Here is a 21,041-nt window from a genome sequence, read left to right as displayed (position 1 = left end):
TGCCAAAGAACCAAAACAAGGTACTATTTACCAATAACTGCCCCTTTGGTCCTTTTGTGGCCCTAGAAACTGGTTAGGTCACTTTTTCATCGAAAGACATATCATTTTTGTGGTTAATAATGTGCCTATCCCCCTGTCTTCTTTCTCAGAGTGCTACATTATTCTAGCTGTTGCATCTTCTCTGCGCTTTCCACAGGGGTGGGTTTTGTACAATGTTTTCTGTTTAGTTTTCTTGCAGAAGGTGTGTTTGGTTTAAGTATGTTTATTTTCATAGAACCTTGATTGGACATTCCCTTTATTTTGGACTGCCTTATTGTGTTGTTTGGGTCTCTACTGGATCACACGTACACCCCTCTTAAGAGCATAGCCTTCCCTCGGTCCAGGTTGCCATAAAAGGCAAAGGAGGTATATCTCTTAACTGTACCTGTTTTACCTTTATGATTGTGTCAGCTCTTGGTTTGTAGAAGTGCGAGGGCTCAGTGGGCATTTTAGCCTCTACTCATCCTTGTACGCCTGCAGAGCAGAAATATATTTGTCAGAGCCTGTGCAAGAGGGGCTAGTGTTGTACCAGGGGTCCTGTGTCAAAAGTAATCCCACTAAATAAAATGTAATCCAAAAAAAGAGTGCACCATGCAAGAAGTAAAGCAGGTTTATTGGACCCAAACAGCTGGGAGACACGGTTCAGACAGCCCTGTAGAACCAAACTGAATGAAATGAGCTCTCAACACCGCCCACTGCGGCAGGACTTTTTATAAACAAATTACACAATAATCATACAACATTTGAGTTACATTTTTAGGGCACGTCACAGAAGCTGATTGGTGGAACGACATCAGACCTTTATAGCAAGCTATACTGAACGTGGCCCTTATTGGGTAAAACATTTCTTGGAACAAAATCACATTGACACCCCTCGTGATGTCACAAACCTTCCCGCAATTACTTGATTGTGCTGATCCATCAAAAAACACTTTTTTGCCATTGGTTGGCAATGCCCAATATACAAATAGATAACCTGCTGTAATTCGGTTTTGGCATTTGAGATGACAAGATCATGTGCCCAGCGGACATCAGCGAGGACGGTTTACAATGTTGCATCCTCGGAACACAGAAACCACTCTGCTCTGATTGGTCCCTGTCGTGAGCCCCACAAACCCTACCTCATTGCTCGAGCCCCCTCGGCTCCCTTCTCACACCTTGCTGACAAATATACTCCGAATTTTTTTTACCACAACATGGCTGGATTTTAATTATCTGTATTTGGTTTCTATTTCTCTGCCAATTTTCCTCGCACACAAGTGTTTAGCTCAGTGGCCTTGAAAGTATCATCTAGATCGACTGGATGGAGCTGCGCTCTCTCGGAAAACTTCAGCCTTGCCACAATTACTGTGCACTGTTCCTGCTGCATGTTCAAAAAATACTGCTGTCACAAAAAGCATGCAGCCCTTTACGAGCTGTCTACAAAAGTGCTTTCCTAACTTGGGCCTACAAAACATGACTTTTCTAATATTAACACGTTGCTCAAAAGGCCCCTACCCCGATATCCCCTAAGTTCCCTTTCACCCTTTCACTCCCACCCCTAGCCCCGCGCTGCACTAGCTACCCCATCACTAAACAACTGATACACCCTCCATTCCGTTCCCCCATGGGACTCCTTGCGCTGCGCCAGATCCTGTGTCTTAGCAAGCTATATCTATACTACCTGTGCCACGCTTAATGACGTCACTACTCCTGATGTCACCCACCACGTGACTTCCCAGTCACCACGTTACTTACGCAACTGGCAGGTGCCTCCCCCTCCCCAGGCGGCGCTGTGTCTGGACTCTGACAACATTGTCAAGACGAGCACCTCAAAAGATTGTGGCAAAACAGAAAGCAAAGCCACTTCCTTTTGTGGAAAATAAATACAATTAAAGTTCCATAAATCACTGGCATTGAACAAATCGAATCATAAATAACTACTGAAAGGTAATTGAGACATTTCAAATGGAATGAGCATGTCATTTTTCGGAGGCAACTGCAAATGGATCTGCTGTGATTAGCAGCAAAGAAGTAAAAGAGATTGATTACATTGCCTATAATGTACTGCGACCCTCTCTGATTGGCTGTTACAGCGGCCATGTGCCAACTCATAGTAACTACGTTTCATTTCCTCTCTCTTAAATCTGTTTCACTTTTTCTTTGCTGCCGGACAAGTAGATAAAGATGAATGCATAACAGGAAGCCTCCAGTCTTGACATAGACAGAATGGGTAAGTCGCCATTCTGGCTTATAACCAACATCATTGGTGCATGCTGCCTACGGAGCTAGCAACGCAGTGTATTAGTGTACATGTAAGACCAGTTTGGTATTGTTAGCAAGTTATGATAGCCATTGTTATGGCTGTAACAGACCGCGCGTGCGCGCACACACACACACAAATACACACACACACGCTCATTCCTACACGAACGAGCATGCACCCACTCAACCCACCTGCACCCATGCATAATACACAAAAGCACTTCCAACATAGCCCCCACGCCTCTCAAGCTCAAACACCTGTGCATATCAAGACCTCAATCACGTGCGTACAGGGGGACACACATGCAGGCAATTGACAGTTGTCTAATGTTACTTGAATACACACACACAGGTCTTAATGCCAGGGGGATCAGCTGGCTGTTGGCATTACACCCAGTGGAGGATTTGGGCTGAGGTCAGGAATCAGAGCCATTCATGTGGACGCAAGGGATTTGGAGATGGCCAGCAAAGCTAGGCGTGGTCCTCAGTAACAAGAGATCAAGGGATGAAGTCAAGGTAAGGGGTGCTTTATTAGAGCCGAGGGCTTGGCCGTGGGCAGTGGCAGAGCTCGCATAAGGGTAAGACTTGGCCCACATGGGGCTGAGGTCAGGAGAGAGGCGTATTAAGGAGGCTTCGGGTGCGGACAGAGGTGGCTTGCAGAACTGGCCAGAGACTCAAAGCAGGACTACACAGAGAGCTGCTGATGTAATGATGAATTTATCTGAGGCTGGTGATTACCTCACTGGTCTTTCGGCTCAAGGTCTGCAAGAGGCTTTTCTTTAACTCCTTTATCACTTGCGGACCAAACGTTAACCGCCCCTACGTGTCTCATCTATGTGCCACACCAAAGCGCGCGCAGAATCAGCATTCACATTGCAATAGAGCTCCCGCTGCAGGCTCCTTCCCGCCTGTCGTCCCCACGCTACCAAGAAACACAGCCGTCCGTCACTTCTGTCGTAAAGCGTGGCGTGTTTTGAAAAGCCTCCCACGTGCTCTTGCTGTGTGAGAAGGTGAGCTGTATGCGCAGCTGCTTCCCGAAGGTTGGCCACACACCGATATCTCGCTTCAGGAGGGGTGCTATCTCTCACACCAATAAACTTGAGTGCAAGACAGTGGCAGTCAAGGATTTTTTTAATTGGTGGGGCGTAAATATTTGTCACAAATATGTACGGGCAACTGTGAGTAGGAAGGGGGTCAGAACCATCCAAGGGTGGTGTTGGAGGGGAAACAGTGTCGTCGCTAGGCGTGGAGTCTGGGGGGGCAGTGGCCTCCCTCTGAAATCCTGTGCCCCACACTTGTGCCCCCACTACCAAAGGCGAGCAGTGACAGTGTTCTCTGTTTGTGGTGTTTTTGGGACACTCACTTAGGCAAATGTCTGCAGATCACAAGGCAATACTCCCTTTGTCTCAAAGTGAGCAGTGATTGAGCAACTAGCAGCTTCTCCCATCAGAATGTAGTCCACAAAAGTGCTAATGATGGGCCATTAGCCACTGAATGCTTTCGTGGCTGCATTCTGATGGGAGGGGAGGTACAGTGGGGTTTGGGTAGTTGGTGTGCACAAAAGCCTCTCTGCAGGAGTGCTCGTGATGTCACGTATTACCTTTCATAGGTGTTCCCCCAACTTTTGTCTGTGCCCCCCCTGCATTTGTCTTTGGCCCCCTCTGTGCCCCTCCTAAATTTGATTCCTGGTGATGCCACTGGGGAGGGGGCTTAATGTTTTGAATAATGGGTTAGAAGAATGCACTGACCGGGTAAAGTCATGAAAAAATCTAGTAGATGCAAGTCACCAGGGCATTTCACAGAAGCCATTCCCCATAATTTATGTCAATATGAAAACATGTTCACACTGCTTGTGCCCTTACATTTCCATACTGGCTGCACCTATATATTCCAGTATTCCCATATGAGAAAATAAGCAAGTTTGCTTTCCGCATAATGCTAGCAATAATACTATAAGAAAAGATGTCTGCTCTGGCTGTGCCTATATATTCCCCATTCATACACTCACTCAATAAGCAGCATTCACATTTATTCACTGACATACATTCAGTATTCATACATTCACATTCAGCAATTACCTGCATTTATTCACACGTAAATTCAAGCATTACAATGTTGGGATGCAGATGAATGCGTCATTCATAGCATCGACCCCTCCCCCACCTCCATACCCTCGATACCATAGAAACAAGAGGAGTATGTCATTTATGGCATCTGCCCCTTCCCAGCCTAAATACCACAAGCACGAGAGATGCTATTCACTAAGACAACCTTACCAACCTTATTCTGGGACCATCGAAGAATAGATCAATCTGCAAACTCTGGAAGAAATGAACATCCTGTAACTGAAGATAACGAGAGCAAGTGACTGTCACGACCCGTGACCCAAAACCCCCACATGCCAGGTAGGGTTAGGACTCAGGGTTCACTTGGGGCCCCATGGGCCTTGCATTATCATCATAGACTCTCCAGTCCTGGCGCCTTTGGCGCCAGGCTCATGTTCAGATTGGGAGATTATCTTGAAGGAACTTCTTTTTCTGTGAAGGCCTGCAGGCAACATGGAGGCACCCACACAGTCTAGTTCCTAAGAACCAGACTGTGCGGTGCAGTGTTTTAAGGTGTGGTAGCCCGGACTACTTTACCTGGACTACTTTACAGAGGGCTATATAAACCACACCCAAGCTACAGAATGTGCTTCACGTTATTCTGCAGCCAGCAGCGTGACGCTCATCGTGTTCAGAGACCAGCACCCGGCGATCCTTAAATAACGAACCTGCAGAGGAGACAAAAGAACATCATTAGCAGTCTCTGCTTACCTGCAACTTTCCATCCGCCGATTCCTGCTGCTCGCGGTCTTCCACACAGTTGGCAGCATCATCAGGACACCACGCATGCACCGGAATGAAGCACCTGGAGGGAGAGAGAAAGAAGGACAACATTAAAACAGGTTACTCACGGCATTCACGGCAGTAATCACAAAATCCTCACCTGGCTGGGCATTTCTTGACTGGTTCCGCTCTGGAAATCTTCACACGCCCAGAAAGACCATTGCGACCTGAAAAGGAATAAAGAATACAGGTTAGCAAGAAAAGACATTACCGCGCTACACTTCGCGCTTAACCTACCATCCATCATACGCTCCTGCCTCCATCATCCTGGCAGGAGCCTGATACAAGTAGCGCACCCACCGAACCTCCGTACACCTAAGGAGAAACAAACAAAGAAAAGACATTAATAGCAAGAAAGGAAAGCAAGGACATTTAACGACTGCTATAACCAGACTTACCTCCTTAAAGACACTTGAATGGGTTAGCACCAGTAAAGTTAACTCGGTCGCTTCAATCCGCAGAAAACTACGCACCCCTGCACAGAAGGTGGGGAGTGGGCGATCAGGTCGAGTCCAGGGGGCTGGTGGGAGGAAATTAAATCTGTTCCTAAATCCAGTCCTCCTGTGTTTTCAGGCCCGACCGCCATAGAAGGAATCGTCCAGAATTGGGAACTTCCAGGGTGAATCTGGCAATCAGGGCATAAGGGCGTCCCCATGGATGCCAAGTGAGCGTAACTGTGACCTGACTGCAAAACTGACACACGTAGATACACGAGACCTGAAGCAAATATGCACTCACCATGAAGAAACACAGACATTAGATCAAACTTACATTTCGACAAGAAGAATGTTACTTGCACCCAATAGACATCAGAAACATATCATAAACAATGTATGCGCTCAAACGCAAGGCAAATGACATACACGTAAAGCTTGATTAACATATAAATAACATATAAATAAAATGGTAACGAGCGGCCATATTGAATAAAATGGACGGCGTAGCTACGTTAGAGTGAATGGGAAGCATCGAAGAAGCCTCAAAGCTGCAGAAGGATTCAGCATGCTGAAATTAGCTGAAATACATATTCATGCTGGCCAGACAGTGGCTATACAACCCCTTCCAAGGTTACTGCAGAAAAGGTGGGTTTGGATAGCTACGAAGAGGACAGAAGATAATAATTCCAAAGCATCAAGCATAGTCCTCTTAGATTAGGTAAAAGTATAAACAGCCTTTCAGGTCAAGTGCATAGTAATTCAAAGCTTAAATATTGTGTGATGAGTAGCTCAACCAAGTCTCTAGAGGCCAGAGAAAGTAACAGCACCCAGATCAATATGATCTAAAATCCTAATAAAAGCAGAGCAGAATAATTCAAAATGTGGTCTACTCACATGTGACCCATCATTTAGAGGACAGTATCCATTCATTAGCGCCAGACACAGATAACACATATATGCACCTGCCTCAATTCCCCAAAAGATATCAGAGAAAGAGGCAGCAGGCAAGGCAACATTCAAAGCTAGATGTCCTGACTTGGGAGCCTCAGAAATAAGGGATGGTGTCTTATTAAATTGGAGAATCAGCTCCTTGATGTCGCCCCACCTACCACTATTTTTGTTCATGTGCTTATGATCTGCCAAATGTCCAAGGTTGGTGAGACCGATGCCAGCCAATCACAACTCTCAAAATGATGCATTTTGTAACTGTTGCAGTAGCCAATTTTGAGTTTTTATGATGAGGTCTTTTTTTACCTTTATCAGTTTAGGAGTGGTCCGAGGTGGAGCCATCAGATAATCGTAGTCAATGAAGAAACTAACACCTATGCATGCCCATATATAGACAATTCCCCTAACCAATCCCAAAACCCTGTAGGTTTTGGAACCAAAATTTTGATGTGACGTCAATCATGATGTATTTTGAGTTTAAAACATGATGTTTGGCATTGGAGAGGTTGGAAGGGTTTTGGAGACTTGTGGTCTCATTGCCGTCCCTGCTTTATATGGATTATTAATAAAGCAGAGCTTTGCCATTTACTTTGACTCTTTCCGTCACTGGGTTCGGGACTTCCTGACCGGTCTGTTCCGGTAGAACTGGGGTTTCCCATGCTACCTTTACAACACCCTCAATCACACATGTGAGCATATGGTCCTTAGAAATTACATCAGAATAACTGGACAAACTCAAGAAGATGGCAAGTCACTGTTTTATTAACACTTATCTAAAACAGGGAGGTTACAACCAACATCAACAGACGTACACTTTGATTTCAATGTTTTTCCAAAAAATGCAATTTATGCATTTCAATATGCGTCAGAGTGATGGTATACTACATGGCAATAATGAAAAACCTATCAAGGATCGAGGTTGGTTAAGGGAAACATCTAGATAAACAATCATATAGGAGCTAGGAATGTTATTGGCTGCCCTTTATCAGGTTGACAATTTATGCCTACCTCTTCAAACATGTCATTTCAGAAACACTGTTTACATGGCATTTCATTGGTCTCCTAAACTGTATGGTCCATTGTTAAATGGACTGATGCAATTTGTTGGCATACTTGTGTCATGTCTGGAACATTCTGTTCATTTAGCTGCGTGTAAGCCAACACCCAGGTGCAGGAAGATAGGACATGAAGATACCACACCACCTAATTATCCCCACATCTCTCATTGCCCATGTCTTCTGCCATGAAATTGTCTTTGTACTTGGCCTTGTAGAGTATTCTCGTCCTGAGAACGTTCAGGAGTGAGGACCCTCGTCATCGTGTCTGGAATTCCTATTTCAAACTCTATTTCCATCTGTGGCTCACATGACAGGAGACCACGATTTGGTCCATTCTGCAGCTTTTTAAATACTTCAAATGAATCATCCTTTGTGTTCTTTTTTTGCACCTTAATATGAGAGGATTCGTCCTCTGCACACTCATTCTCTTCAGAATAGATAGCTGACCTCGATTTCTAGGATCTTGATTTCAGGCCAGACAGCCTCGCCATGCAGCTCCACAAGCCTGCTTATTCTGCTGCAACACAGCTTTTCATTCTACTTTCATGGTTTCTTGGCTTACTTTTTCATGATACCAATGTCAAATTTCTATACAATGCTGGCTTCGCCTGCATTATGTTTACTACTCATAGCTAGCCTCTATGATGACTTGATCTGCCTTGCGTTTCTATGTCTGTACATTCATTGAACTTCTGTTTTCTGCAGCACTTTGTTAGCATGTAATCTTAGTCTTTTTCACTTTAAGAGTGAATTCAACTCTTTACATTGGACCTCATTATAAGGTTGCTGGTCCGTTAACAATGGTACCGGTAAGCTTGCTGGTACCATTTTTACCGGACCAGCAAACTACAAGTTCTCCTTGTGGGGGCCTTATCGCCTGCCAGGTCTGACCTGGCGGGTGGACCGGCACCCACGAACAGACCATGTTGGATGCACCGGCACCATTCACGAATGGTGCCGGTGCATCCAACCTCCCCATTGCTATTTAGCCCTATGGAGCTCGAATGGGCATGGGGAGCATTTTTTTACAGCGCCCGTGAATGGGAAATTACTGGGTCCTCTTGGGCGGTAATGCCACAGTAATTGCCCATTCCCGGGCACCGGAAAAAGAATTACTCCGGCGGCAGCACCACCGGAGTCATAATGAGGCCCATTATCACTTTGTCCTCTAGGATCCATACATTGGGCCTCATTACGGATCTGGCGGTAAACGTGCTGGTAAAACCGGCAGGTTGTCGCAAGACCCGTAATGAATTACCGGCACCTGACTTCCCGGTGCCACCGGGCTATTCCGAGTCAGGAGGCCGGGAAGTCATGCACCAGTAATTTTGAAATTCCCCATTCCCATTGAGTCCCATAGGACAAAATGGGAAGGGGGATCACGGAAGTACTGGAACCATTAGTAACCAGTTCTTCCATTATGGCTTGCTTACTCTGGCCGCTATGTCTGGCAGGGTCTGCTCTGTCAGGCACAGCGGCTCCTGCAAGCAAACCTGCAGTGTGCCGGTCCTGTAACAACTGTGCCAGTAGGCTTACCGGCAGTGTTGTTACAAAACCAGCACACTCGTAATGAGGCCCATTATCTTCCTTCAGTGTTTTGAGACATTGTGCACACTTTCTTATGATGTTATCAGTTTGTTTTCTTAGCTCTGTCTCATATTCCTTCAGGGAGTTCCTCCTGTAGGTTGTTATCACTTCAGGGGTACATTCGACAGGGTTGTTTCAATGGGTATCTCCTTCCAAATAATCGCTACGATATTGGTACGATAACTGGTGTCAGGCAAGGCATGGTCTCATGTCCCCAATACAAAGGAGGTAGGGGGTGGGCTCTCCCGTAGAGGTATTTATCTGCTTCTCTACACATATACACAATCGCTCACATACATGCACGCAAACACACATACACAATTACAACCATAAATACAATAAAATGCTTACGTGTTCGTCAATTCCGGGCATCTGCTACGCTGGTGAGGAATTCCCTACCTGCAAACCCTTCAGGAAAGAAGCATGGCATTGTGTCAATTGAGCACCTCTACCTGCTTCCTGGTGCTGGGGAGAGAGGGTGAGCAGCAGGGACTGGTCACCCCAGACCCCCCCTAATCCATGGGGAGGTGCATAAGTTCCCCCTAGGCATTTTGAGGGTGCACTGCCCCAGTCAGCATGGAAACGAAAACGCCCCAGCCTTGCATGTCTCATTGCCCATGTATAGCTGGGTTTTTGCAACCTTGTTTCTGGACAACACAGGCCGATCAGTAGTGCTCCCTCAGCCGCATGCTGAAGCCGAAGAAGTGGTCAGGTTTTCACTCGACTCTGGCTTTTATTTTCCGCCATAATGGGGGAGGGTCGGCACTGTGTCGCCCATTGTAGAGGAGCAGCCACCAGTGATAAGGAGTGGTGCACCATTCTATTTCAGTGCAGGTGTCTCCAACTAGGCTGATTAAACCAGTACAACTCCTTGGTGTGCAAGAGGAGGCATGAGGATTCAGGACGGCAGAGCTGCTGCAGGGAATATTATGGGTGGGGAAGTCAGAGAGCTTGTGGGTAAAGCCAAGCCCGAGCTGAGCCTGGGGGTCTGGCTTTGCTTAGCCCTAGAAGCTAATCCCAGCCGAGCCTTAAAAATTGGCAGCGTGAACATTGAGTGGAATAGTTTGTAAATACAGTTGTGAGAGGTTAGTGTATAAGGGTGGAGACACCATCCATTTTCACTTTTTATGCAGGGAGAGGGTTTAGAGAATATATTGAAAAGTGTTCCAAATGATAACACAATGCCTTTTCAGTTTATCCACAAACATAAGCCCCCTTTCATTAATTAATCTCACTTAGTAATGTGCCACATTTCCATGCACCACCATGCATGCTGGGGACACCCCTTAAGTGCTAAGGGCGTGCATGTTCGTCCTGCATTCCCCTAGGAAATCACTCTATGCTCTGCCCACTCCCACAGTTAATTTCCTGCATATTCTGAATGGGATGTAACGTAACACAACTGCTGTGCAGTGGCGGCTGGTGATTTTTTTAACTGCAGGGTGTAAATATTTGTCCCAGATATGCCAGATATGCCTGAGTGACCGAGCATAGTGAGGGAGCCCACCCCCATCAAGTTATGCCCCTGAGAGTATTTTTTTAATAATGGGTGAACATGGTGCATTTTAGAGCACACTTTTTTTTAGAAATATTGGGTAAAATGCTGAACGGTTTGCCATTGGATTTTGTAGGATAACTCATGAAAAAATCCAATAGATGCCAGTCACCAACAGGGCACAGGAGCATTTCTCCAACATATTTTCATAATGCCTTTTCACACTGGCTGTGCCGATTCATTTCCATGTTGACTTCAACATTATACCCTATTATTCTTATATAGGAATGTACTCAGGTTTGCTTTGTGCATAATGCCAGTAATCATACTATTAGAAAACATGTCCATGTATGTTCTGCCAATATATGGCATTATCCCCATATAAGAACATACTCCAGATGGCTTTACCATTAAAAGTACATGCCAAAATATGAAAATATGTCCAAACTGGCTGTACCAAAATCCCAGTTGAGCTACATAATAACACTTATCATTCTTGCTTTTCAAAGATGCCTAATACCAAATGTCATACCGCAATTAGAAATGGCTAGACTAAGTGCAAAAAAGTGACGTCTTGCTTCATACTGATACTTATCATGCTTGCTTTACCAACAATGCCCAATACAAAATTCCATACCACCATACAAAAGGACTAAACTGGCTGCATTGAAATGCCAGTCTAGCTACATAATAACACTTATGCTTGTTTTACCAAAAATGCACAGTAAGAATATTACCACTGATTCTGCTTGCTTTATCAAAGATGTTTAATACAAAATGTTATACCACAATAAGAAATGGCTAGACTGGCTGCATTAAAATGCAAGTCTAGCTACATAGTGACACTTATCATGCTTGGTTTATTAACCATGCACAGTAAAACATCCCATGCCTGCTCCAGGGTGTAACAGCGCCTTGCAGTCGGACATAATCACAATAATGATTAACGTTAATATGTGTGGTTGCGAGGTGCTGGTGGCACTGGGTTAAGGCATTTATTTTTTACTGGCCATCTATGGTAGTAAAAAAATGACACGCTTGTCCTATGGGTCCCATGCTCCTCACAAATGCACTCAATCAATGTGGTTATGTCTGTATACCAGGTACTGGGGGACCAGGGGGCGGGGATGGTATTTTTCTACTGGACATCTATGATAGATGTCTAGTAAAAAATACCATCCCCTGGGCCCCACAGCACATCAGACGGAGATCTAATTTTGACCTATGGAGAGGGGGTTTGTGCAACAAATGCATTTTGAAAATGCCTTTGTTGTAGAAACCTTTACCCCCACTCGCCACAATAATCTTGGACACACTTACGCAACATACACACAGCAAGCACTCACTGCCTCATTCACAGTAACGAGCACCCATCATGCACTGACTCATAACACAAGAATACATGCATCCATACACATATTTAAATAATAAATAAACATACAACCACACACATTTACACAACATACACATACAACATTCACACAGCAAGCACACTTTCATTCACACGAGCACCCATGAAGCACTCACTCACAACACAAGCATAAACCCATCCATACACATATTTAAATAATAAACACACACACACACACATTTACACAACATACACGCAGCAAGCACTCTCTGTTTCATTCACACGAACATCCATCATGCACTCACTCAAAACACAAGCATACACACATCCATACACATCTTTAAATAATAAACACACACACACACATTTACACAACATACACACATCAAGCTCTCTCTCTTTCATTCACATGAACATCCATCATGCACTCTCATAACACAACCATACATGCATCCATACACATTTAAATAAATAAATGAACATACAAACACACACATTTAGACAACATACACACTGCAAGCACTCTTTCTCATTCACACGAGCACTCATCATGCACTCTCATAACACAACCATGCATGCATCCATACACATACTTAAATAATATATTAATGAACATACAAACACACATTACACAACACACATGCAGCAAACACTGTTTCATTCACATGCGCATCCATCATGCACTCACTCATAACACAACCATACATGCATCTACACACATATTTGAATACTAAATAAACACACACACATTTGGATAACATACGCACAGAAAGCACTCTCTCATTCACACCACAACCAAAAATGGCCTGGCTTTTGCTTTCCTTATCACCTGAATGGCAGGAATTTAAACTCTGCAACAAAATGGCCTGGCGTTTGCTTTTATTTCACATGATTGGCAAGAATTTAGACACCGCAACAAAAACGGCCTGCCTTTCTTTTTATTCATTTAGAATTAAAGAACTATGGGGGAAGGGGCCAACCTGTCATTATCAATGGACCAGCAGAAATGTAATTCCCCCAAGAAGGAGGAATCAAAGAATCATGTGACATGGAAAACAGGATTTATAAACATTAAAAACAAAAACGGCCTGCACAGGTGTTTGCAAATAAAAACAGCTTTAAAAAGCCGCAATGGAAAAAGAGATTACTTCTCACAGGAAAATGTGAGGGAAAGCAAATCCTGATGTGGGGGATGGGGGTGACCAAAGCCAATGGGTCTCATTATGAGCTTGGGGGTAGCCATGCTGTTTTTAGCGGCATGGCTACCCCCAAACTCGGGTCCGGGTCCCACAAAATGGGAATTACCGGGCCATTCTGACCTTTGCGGGCCTGGTAATTCCCATTCGCGGGACCCAGACCCGGTACGTCCCCATTCCCATTGAGCCCTATCGGGAGGATGCTAACAACAGACCCATTAATGACGGGTCCGTTGTTGGCATCCTGTTCTGCTAGCGGGTGCCGCTCTGCACGCTGCAGAACTCGTAATGTGGCGGCCCGCTATGAACGGTGCCGGTCCCTTACCAGCAACATTCATACCGTGGCCGCCACATTCGTAATGAGGCCCAATATATAGTATTTTTCACCCAAAAAACTCCTGTAAACATGTGAAGAGTCACTTCAGGAAAAACCTGTTCTGCTGAGTTCTAAAGTTCACAATGAATTGCCCCACTTCCAGCTGGATGTTACACCTCCCATTTAATGATGCCCTGCAATAGAATCTGCTGCTGCAGGTGTTGAAAGCCCACTGTTCCCCAGACTGGCTGGTACTGAAGGCAGTTAAAGCAAGGGACTTCAAGGAAAAATCATCCTTCGCTGAAGCATGACAAAAAAGGTGTGAGCCCTTATGGCACCCACTTCAAAATAGCCCACACCACTTCCAAGAGACTTATAAAAAAACTCTGGTCACAGGCTGAGCCCAGGGAGACTGATGGCTGTAGGGAGTGAAGCATCCTCCCATTTGATGAACAGAAACACTCACAATTAATAGTAAAAGACTGTTTTCATTTTAGGCATTTTGTGCAGCCATCAGACTGAGGATCGATTTCAATTTTATGCCATGTTTCATGTACTTTCCAGGTGGTTTTGGGGATATAATTGTATTTACCTGTGACTCTGGGAACTGTAATGGCCAGTTAGAGTAGGTTTCTGGCTGATCTGAACATGTGACAAGTATGAGAATTGGTGAAAAGATGGAAATTGAAGAGAGGGATGGTAACTGTCCAATCCTAGCAGCAGGGAAAATTACAGGGTACTCCCCCTAGATTGTACAATTAGTGATGTCATTTCTGCTATATAGGGGGGACTGTACTAGGACAGGGACAGACAACAACCGGGGAAGACGGAAAAAGGAGGACGGAGAAAAGGCTGCTGAAAATTACCATCTTTGAGAGTGCAGTGACCAGACCCTTGCCCTATCTTTCCAGAGTGTCCTGAGATCCAGCTGGCTGTCCTGAAACTTAAACAAAGGCTTGCTATGTAAGTAGCAATAACCCCAGCCCTAAATTGCATAAGCCCTTCAATTTTGGGAGCATTGCATTTAATATTTCCCCATTGAAAACCCCAAATTGCCAGTGTAGTTCAGCCATCTCCCCATAGAAGAATCTCTTGTTTGCTTCTGTATGTTAGCATATCTCCTTTGAAAAACCCCTCATTTGACTGTGTAAATCCTTAGTATTTTGTAAGTAAATCAATTAATTCCCCCATTGAATATCACAGGAGTGGGATTGTTGGCATTCAAAACCAACAATCTTTGTTCCCAGTGCTGTTGTTGATTGTTATAGTCATTAAAGTGTTGCCCAAGAGAATTAATCCCCTTGTGGGCTGAAAACCAAATTTTCTGTGAGTTTAAATTATGCCCTGCTAAGCGAATGTTCATTTGCCAGTGTCATTCCTATTTGCATCTGTCCTATTAAACCCAACCTGTTGTTCCCATTGTGAGTAATCCCTTTGCCCAAAGCCTACCCGTTAGCTGCCCCTGTCATTTTAACTAAAAAACAATTTTCCTATGTGCCTTTCCCATTGTTTGAAGCGTGTGTGTCATTTCCAGCCCCAGTAAAATTAAGGTGATTTCCATTTTCGTTTTTCTAAAAGTTTATTTTCATCCTTTAGAAAGTGTTTTTCCTAGAGTAATCCCCTTCCTCTATTATATTCTGAGCATGGATTTCGAATTGCATTTCCTTCATGTCACTAAAAAACACCATCTAAATTAGTGTGATTTGTCTTTTCGTTTTTCTAAAAATGTCTTTTAACCTTGGAAAACTTGTCCCTAGTTCTTATCTCTTCCCCTACTATACCCTGATCACGGATTTTGAATTGCATCCCCTTTATTATTTTGATTTTGATTTTCTTTCTCATGGGCTGCCTGTGTTCACATCTAATTTCCTAAGTGTGCTAGCTAGTCTGCTTTGAAGCCCGATTTGTCCTTTAGTGTAAGCAGCCTGAAGTACCATTGTGTGCTGTCCCATATCAGTAGTATTGAATCATTGAAAACCCATGTTTCTTTTTTTGCAGTGGGAGTGCCTAACTCTTGGTGCTATCACTTTTTGGTAAATTGTTCTTTTTCTGTTATGCCATAAAAAAAAAAAAACGAAATTAACTGTAGTGGTATATCTTAACCTTGTGGTTTTGTAGAGATTATTGCATTTTGTGTTGCCACAACATCGTTGGCTGTGCAGTTAGTTGATTTTGAAATAATTAATTAATAAATTCTTATTGGTACACACCTGCCTGGTTCCTAGTCCATTGTGAGACAGTGTGTTTGTGGAGGTTGGGTGCGAGACTGGTTGGAGGCCTACACAAAGAGAATCCCTAGTATATTCAAAATAAAACGTGTTTTATTATGCGCCACATTCATTGTAGGGTAAGGAATTCCCTGGCTGGCGTGTGCTGTGTAATAAACCATGACAGTATGCAATGGATATTTTTGGTATTTGGTATTTCTTGGCTAATCATTTTCTGAAAAACGATTAGATTGATAAGGGGGAGAGGAAAAGTAATGATACAAGATTATTGATGGGAAGGGTAAGACCCACAACTCTTGGGGCTGCTCAATTCTGAGGTGATGGTGTTATCCTCTTGTGCACCAATGCGCTGGCTATTTATTTATTTTATTTATTTATTTTTATATTTGTAAAGCGCCACGCAGCCCAGAGGCATCGGGGCACTGTTGCAAGAAAATGACTTAGTTGCAGTGCAGGGAGGGGTAGATCGAGGGTGTTACAGCGAGATCGTATCTACCCCTAGCCTGGGAAAAAGGAAGTTTTGCCTTTACAGAGGTTATACAGTTGACCGGGCCCAAGTGGGGTTTATACAAACAGCATAGTTTTTATTGCTTTCCTGAAGCCCAGGTGGGATTTGATGCCTCTGATCAAGGCGGATAATAGGTCCAAGTTGGTGGCGGAGAGGACTGGGAAGCTAGCGCCACCTGCTCTGGTTCTGATGCTTTTTGGAATTGCTAGGCGGTTAGTGTGGCTAGATCTGGTTGGTCTGTTAGAGGGGGGACCTGAGAATCTCTGAGCAAGGTAGCGCGGTGCTGTGTCATGTCGACATTTATGGGTGAGTGCCAGTGATTTGAAAAGGATCCGTTCTTTGACCGGAAGCCAGTGGACGGATTATCTGGTGGCTGAGTTGTGGTCTCTTTTTGAGATTCCCGTGGCTGCTCTGAGGGCATTGTTCTGCACCGGTTGAAGTTTTTTAATGTTTTTGGCTGAAGTGCCTAGTAGGAGTGCATTGCAGTAGTCTAGGCGGGAGACTATGATAGCTCTTGCGATGGTGCGGGAGTTTTCCTGTGAAAGGAAGGGCCTTGCAGCAGTGATAAGTTTTGAGTGGTAGGCTGCTGCTGAAGAGATTGCGTTGACCTGTCTGTCCATGGTGAGGTTTGAATCCAGGTAGACTCCAAGGGTTTTGACTGCTTTGGAGACCAAGATGCGGCAATTGTCGATGATGAAGGAGTCATATTGGGGCCCCATTTTATTGATTGTGGCTGGTGATCCGATGATGAGTAGCTCTGTTTTTTCGCTGTTGAGGCAGAGGCAGTTTTCAGCCATCCAGGTTTGGATGGTGGAGTAAATGGAGAGGAGGGTTTTTTGGTCGGCTTCTTAGTCTCCGGTGAGAGGGATGAGGACTTGAGTGTCGTCCGCATATTTGGTGTAGGTGATGCCCATTGCATCGAGGTATTTGAATAATGACCTTGTGAAAAGGTTGTACAGTGTGGGAGATATGCAGGACCCCTGCGGGACACCGGTTTCAATTAAATGTGGCTGGGCGCAGGCTGTGTCCGAGAAGATTTTAATTTCTCTGCCCCTAAGGAAGGATGCTATCCAGGCGGTGGCTTCTGCTGAGAAGTTGCCCGCTGTAGAGAGGTGGTGGCAGAGGGTTTCATGATTGACCAGGTCAAATGCCGCCGAGTGGTCGAGTAGAAGTAGGAGAGCTGGTTTGCCTACGTCTCTTAGGTCATCGTTTTGGTTCTTAAGGTCCAGTAGTGCTGTTTCTGTGCCATGGTTTGGGCGGAAGCCAGATTGCCGGAGACCAAGTAGGTGATGAGCTTCTAAGTAGTTCTGAACTTGTATGTATGCAGCTTTATCCAGGATCTTGAGAAGGAAGGGAACTGTTGTGATGGGCCTATAGTTTCCTGGTATCTTGGGGTCTAGTGAAGGTTTTTTCAATAATGGGCAGACCCAGGCTTCTTTGAGGCAGGATGGCACTTGGTTGGATTTGAACGAGGCGTTGATGAAGGCTGTGAAGAATGGTACCAGTGAGGGGGCGCTGTCCTTGATGAGCTGGGCTGGACATGAGTCACCTTTGAAATTGGAGGGTTTGATGCAGTTGAGTATGGTTAGGACTTCCTCTTCTGTCATCTCCTGGTACGAGAAGGCTGGGATTCCGGCTGGGGCGGTGTTCTGGTGTAGGTTGGATAGTTGTTGCGATAGGGATTTTTGGCGACTGATGATTTTTTCTTGCAGAGTATTCAGTTTGTTGAGCATGGTTTCTTGGATGTTGTTACACCATTCTTTGTCTTTATTCATGGGATTTGAGGGGGGAGTTGGGGACTCCAATTCTCTGAAGATTGCGAAGATGTCCCTGGATCCTGATTTAGCTTTGGCGATCCTGGTATTGAAGGAGTTGGCTTTGGCAGCAAGGCCTTGGTAATAATGGCGTTGTAGGATGCTGCGAGAGTGTCAGGGTTGTTGGAGAAAGGGTGTTTGGGTTCGGGAACCAAGAGGTGGGGAAGTAGTCTTTCCGTGGTTAGTTGCTTGGCACTCCTGGTGAGGGCGGGCAACAGAGCTTCGTGAGCGGTGGGTGGAGTTCTGGAGTAGTTGATATTGAAGTGGATAATGGAGTGGTCCGACTAGGGAATGGGAGAGATAATGGGTGTCGATACCTGACAGTTGTGTTGGGCGATCCAGTCCAGGATGCAGCCTTTGTTGTGTGTTGGTTTTAGCACTTCTTGTTTGAATCCCAGTGTTGCGAGGGCGTTGTTGAATGAAGCAGCATTCCTGTCTGAAGGGTCATTGAGGCCGAGGTTCATGTCACCCAGGAGGATGGACGTGGTGATTTTCTTGAGGTTGTTGCTGATGGTGTGTAGGAGCGTTTCCTAGAATTCTCCCGCTGGTCCTGGTGGGTGGTATGTGAGGTGGGCGGTTATGGTGCAGCTTGGTGAGGGGTTGATTTTGACGAGCATGTAGTCACAACTGTGGGAGGGGTCTCCTTGGATCCTTCTGATGGGGATGGACTGTTTAGCTGTCAATACACCCCCCCTTTTTGTGTATTGCGGTCTTGCCTGAAAATTGCTATGACTCACATCAGGATATTTTTCTGGTGGAGGACGGTGTCCCTGTGTGCCCTGTGGACAGTACATGAATGTGTTCGACCCATGTTGATTGATAAGGTGGCACCAAGTAGCTAAACAACAGAGAACGTTTCCCATTGCTCTATCAGCCATGCATAAGGTTTTTTTTGCCTGATAATAATGATGGGGTGTGCAAAGGAAATAATCGAGTGATTAATTGAGTGATATGCCTAAAATGTTGCTTTCAAGTGCAGTAATTGTGGCTTTGTTGGTGTCAGCTAATGCTTAATGTGAAAATTGAGCAATACATGATTGATAAACTGAGCTATTACAGTAGGCAGCCCATCTTTTTTGAAAATTCGGATTATTTGCATTGCTTAAAGATCTCTTTAATTGACAGAACCTACCAGAAAATGGTCTACTCCATAGTGACCAATCTGGAATCCTTCAGTCTGGAGCAACTGGGAAAAGCTGCCCTCCATGTTCCAAGACATTCTCTCGAAGCCACCTCCATTATTCCAGAGAAAGCCACCTCCATTGTTCCAGAGAATTGCCACCTCCATTATTCCAGAGAAAGCCACCTCCAATATTCCAGAGAATTGCCACCTCCATTATTCCAGAGAATTGCCACCTCCATTGTTCCAGAGAATTGCCACCTCCATTATTCCAGAGAAAGCCACCTCCAATATTCCAGAGAATTGCCACCTCCATTATTCCAGAGAATTGCCACCTCCGTTATTCCAGAGAAAGCCACCTCCATTTTTCCAGAGAATTTCCACCTCCATTATTCCAGAGAAAGCCACCTCCATTATTCCAGAGAATTGCCACCTCCATTATTCCAGAGAATTTCCACCTCCATTATTCCAGAGAAAGCCATCTCCATTTTTCCAGAAAATTGCCTTGCAAGCCAGCATATTTTCAGATGCATGCCAGCATAAATGATCAGATGAACTGCCCTTCCCTTCTCTGATATGGGCGACTAGCAAAGCCAGACAAATATCGGACTGCTTCCCAGAAGTATTCTCGATGCATTGGAAAGACATCAAAGGCATTCCCATCCTCTCACCCAAGCTTGAATCATTTGCACCATCTCGTCTGAACTTTGCTACTACCTTGTCTTGAACCCCCTCACTTAACAATTCGTTCCTTCCATTCTTGAATACCAAGACACAAATCGAAACCTTCGCCAACTGGCGAAAAAAGTATGACACAAGATGGCTCACTCCAAAGCAGCAAGAACTAAAAGCTTTATTCAAGGCAAGTGTAAATGGCAAGCCCACAGCCTGGTTCACCATCACCAAGGTCACCCCAGACATCAGACAGCTGGGATGCCCAAGGCCAAGAGAAACACTAATCTAGTCTCTGGCAGGCTCACTTACTGCTCCTTGCCCTTGGCATTGGTTTTGACGCATGGGTGGTAAAAGCCACCAAATGAGCCACACGTGTAGGTGTGAATCGGAAGGGATTGAAGAAGATGAGTTTAAGAGGAGGAGTTGGCAGTGGGGGTGCACAGAAGCACTTGAATGCACTCCTCCCACTGCACAGCCAAAGATATTGCTATAGCTATGGCTGTCCCTTGCCTACCAGGGACGTCATTTCATCAAAATGCCAGGGGTAGCGGAAGTGACATCACTCAGTCCTTGACCTCTGATGACATCACGTGATGTCATTTCACCACACCCCAAAGTGACATCACTGTAAGCGATGGAGCACGACCTTTCACCCCTTGACCAAATAGGAAGTGGCATCACATAGCATTGTTTCTAAGTACACTACGAAAAATATGATTACAATATCACTGTAAAGTGATAAACATGTATACAAGAATGGATCAGGATATGTATCATTTATATCAACACGTATAGGCCCATATTACCAAATTACTGTGAATACAAACAGACGCCCAAGGCCAAATGACAATGATGTGTACGCTTAAGCGCTTCATTTAGAACAAATATACATACAATATCACCATCCTGTGTTGGTACTCATTTGTCAACCCTAGCAGTATGAAAGGCTGAGCTGACCTTGCCAGGAGTCGAACCTGAAACCTGCAGATCACACACAAATTGCAGCAGTGAGCGCTCAACCCACTGAGCTATATTAATGTCTATAGCTATCAGAAAACCAGCCACTCCAGAAAGAAAGAGCCACATGCTGCTGGCACAGGCCAGGAGCCTCAATTTATTTTATTTTTAAAATAGAAA

At 44.8% G+C, this 21,041-nt stretch overlaps 1 protein-coding gene across 1 annotated transcript in view; it reads left to right on the top strand.

Moving 5' to 3' along the window:
- Window positions 1-2,173: 2,173 nt before the first annotated feature.
- The window catches only part of LOC138531946 (serine protease 1-like), a 56,195-nt gene continuing 37,327 nt past the window's right edge, over window positions 2,174-21,041 (top strand). Inside the window, exon 1 of the mRNA XM_069641026.1 lies at window positions 2,174-2,251. Coding sequence (XP_069497127.1) covers window positions 2,248-2,251 — 4 coding nt within the window. The 5' untranslated portion in view covers window positions 2,174-2,247. The remainder of the gene's footprint in view (window positions 2,252-21,041) is intronic.

Source organism: Ambystoma mexicanum, chromosome 1q, assembly GCF_040938575.1.
Source record: "Ambystoma mexicanum isolate Mex_15411 chromosome 1q, UKY_AmexF1_1, whole genome shotgun sequence".
NCBI lineage: Eukaryota > Metazoa > Chordata > Amphibia > Caudata > Ambystomatidae > Ambystoma > Ambystoma mexicanum.
The sequence above is the reverse complement of the archived record's forward strand: the minus strand, read 5'-3'. Positions and strand labels throughout refer to the sequence as shown.